The 2,594-nt window shown below is 45.3% G+C and overlaps 1 protein-coding gene across 1 annotated transcript; it reads left to right on the forward strand.

The window, feature by feature from the left end:
- Positions 1-200: 200 nt before the first annotated feature.
- On the forward strand, positions 201-2,391 carry LOC119892458 (homeobox protein Nkx-6.3-like). The gene is made up of 3 exons (XM_038704711.1): positions 201-936; positions 1,559-1,728; positions 2,133-2,391. Exons 1-3 carry the CDS (start codon positions 522-524, stop codon positions 2,361-2,363), a joined length of 816 nt encoding a protein of 271 aa, XP_038560639.1. The 5' UTR covers positions 201-521; the 3' UTR covers positions 2,364-2,391.
- The last annotated feature ends 203 nt before the right edge of the window (positions 2,392-2,594 follow it).

Below are 2,594 nucleotides of genomic sequence, written 5' to 3' on the forward strand. Positions count from 1 at the left end.
TAATCTGCTGCTTTCCAATAAAAGGCTTGGCTTTCAGAGAGGAGCCAATGGCAAGGCATTAAAGCTGTGAGACCCAGGCCAATCCCAGGCTGCATTCTAATGTGGCTTATCTTTATCAAGGTGCCACTCCATTTCCAGATACTGCTTATTTATGATATTTGAGGAGAGACCCGGCAGGAGGCACATGTCTTTAGGAGAGCATTAAAATCTGCGTCCAGAGGACTCGCCCGAGATGTCAGATATGGGATTATCACACACCACAACCACACTGGGGCTGAGAAGAGGCAAAGGGCGAGAGTGAAGAGTTTATTTGCTGCTACACTGTTTCTGATGTGGTAGCAACTTTGGCAAACACCAGGGACTTTGTTAAAATTGCTATTGGTGCTCTTATTTATTTGAATATCTGGGGACGGTGGAACATCGGGTGAGAGGACTCCTTGTCGGCCCATCAGAGGTCTTTTCCTGTCCAGATCTTATTGGATGTGTTACTGAGACCTGGAGGCAGAGTTACAGTACTCCCCATGGATCCAAACATCCAGGGGTCTTTCCTGTTCAACAACAGCCTGAACCAATTCCCCTCAGACCTCAAGGCGCCAGTGTGCCAGTACTCAGTGCCCAACTCCTTCTACAAGCTCAACCCGGGCCTCAACAGCCAGCTGCAGGCAGGGACCCCTCACGGAATCAGCGACATCCTGAGCCGCTCCATGGTAGGGATGGGCTCCACGGGCACCACCACCCTGCTGTCCGGATACTCCACAATGGGGGGGTTCGGCCCCTCCGTCACCAGCACGTCCATGTACTATAACCGAGACTACAACTCCAACCTGGGCGGCTTTTCCAAGCCTGGCAGCGAGTGCCCCATGAAGGGTCGCAGTGTGAGCTGCTGGGCGGAGAGCGGCTGTGACTGGAGAGGAGGGAGGCAGCAGTGCACCAACAGTGAGTCTAAATACTGCAGACTGGACTCAACATCCAGCTCATCAACGCATTACAATTTCCCCATGTCTGTCTCCGAGGACACGACAAGACGTGTGACCTCGGAATGATGCCAGAATGTCCTTTGTCTTGACTGAAAAAGACAAATTCAATCTAATGAGAAAAGATACAGAAATAGCCTATACACTATAAAAACTTCAAAAACTCATATCACGTAGTATGTGTGTAAAATGTATGATTTGATGTAATGCTTAGATAATATAAGATATTATTAAATATATTATTAACATTTAAATTTAAGCGTCCATGTACATGTATTATCTAGAAGAAAACACAAAAACAAAGGTGTTGATTATTATTTGTGGCTTTTCAAACTTTCAATCAAACATTCATGAAATTGAACTTTTATATAACATGTGGATGATTTATTTTTAAATCAATGGCAATTTTAAACTTCTACAATATCCAATCTATAAACTGGATTCAGAAACAGAGAGTGTAATTAGGAAACTATTCCTATCCTCCACCCCCTTGCTTATGCAGATAAAAATATTGCAACACCATTTAGCAGAAACGGAAGTGGGTAAATCTAATTCCTAATTAATTTTTCCTGTGATATTTCCAGGTAGCGGGCCTCTGGGGGAGATGTCAGGCAGGAAGAAACACACCAGACCAACATTTAGCGGACATCAGATATTTGCTCTGGAGAAAACGTTCGAGCAGACCAAATACTTGGCCGGGCCTGAGAGGGCAAGACTGGCATATTCTCTGGGCATGACTGAATCACAAGTCAAGGTAAAGATAACGTTACATTTAGCCTACATTGTTAAAAATATGCCTTTGTTTAAGATGCCTTGCCTTAGTTTTTAAAAAAACACTTATTACACCAGTGGTTGTAGGCTATGTTGTTCTATTTATCATTTGTTTTATTTGCCTAAGCCTATGTGTGGTTTTTATGTGCACGTGAGGTAACTTGCAACTCCCGTTTTGAAAGGTGCAACAGAAATAGTTTGAAATGTTTACTTTTTTTGCAGACACGTGCTTAGGGAATGTGATAAGTATCACACAAGTAAGCCAAAGAATCAACAACCTGCAAGCACCTACCTTTTCCAAATTAGGCTACAACAAAAAACAAGATGGACCTGTTAAGCAATAGGCTACAAGTTTATTCATCGCCTACCCCTCCCCGCTGTGTTTAGGTGTGGTTTCAGAACCGACGGACCAAGTGGAGGAAGAAGAGCGCCTCAGAGCCCAGCTCCACGCAGGCCAGCCACGCGGGGCAGTGCGGGGAGGCCTCGGAGAACGAGGTGGAGGACGAGGAGTACAACAAGCCTCTGGACCCCGACTCTGACGATGATAAGATCCGCCTGCTGCTGCGCAAACACCGCAGGGCTTTCTCCGTCCTGCGCCTCGGGCCACACCAAGTCTGACATGCTTCTTACACACACACACGCACACGCACACGTGCACACACGCTTCTCAGCAGACCTGCATGCTGTAATGAAAGCAATTAGTTTTTAATACTAAGTTCAATCAATGAGCATTAAGGCATGTTCACAGGGTCATGTGGTCATCCTACAAAAAGAGCCCCAGAGGGCTCAATAGGCAAACAGTCTGAGTTAAAAGGACGTTTACTTTTATAAGTTACTGTAAGAAATGAT

This window comes from Micropterus salmoides, unplaced genomic scaffold, assembly GCF_014851395.1.
Source record: "Micropterus salmoides isolate LMB-PRFRI ecotype aquatic unplaced genomic scaffold, ASM1485139v1 Ms_hic_scaffold_7, whole genome shotgun sequence".
Lineage (NCBI taxonomy): Eukaryota > Metazoa > Chordata > Actinopteri > Centrarchiformes > Centrarchidae > Micropterus > Micropterus salmoides.

Excerpts from the sequence above, each read along its gene's own strand:
- LOC119892458 (XM_038704711.1), top strand. The coding sequence starts at position 522 with ATGGATCCAAACATCCAGGGGTCTTTCCTGTTCAACAACAGCCTGAAC. Across the intron at positions 937-1,558 it reads GAGGCAGCAGTGCACCAACA|GTAGCGGGCCTCTGGGGGAG; the intron begins GTGAGTCTAAAT and ends TGATATTTCCAG. Across the intron at positions 1,729-2,132 it reads TGACTGAATCACAAGTCAAG|GTGTGGTTTCAGAACCGACG; the intron begins GTAAAGATAACG and ends CGCTGTGTTTAG.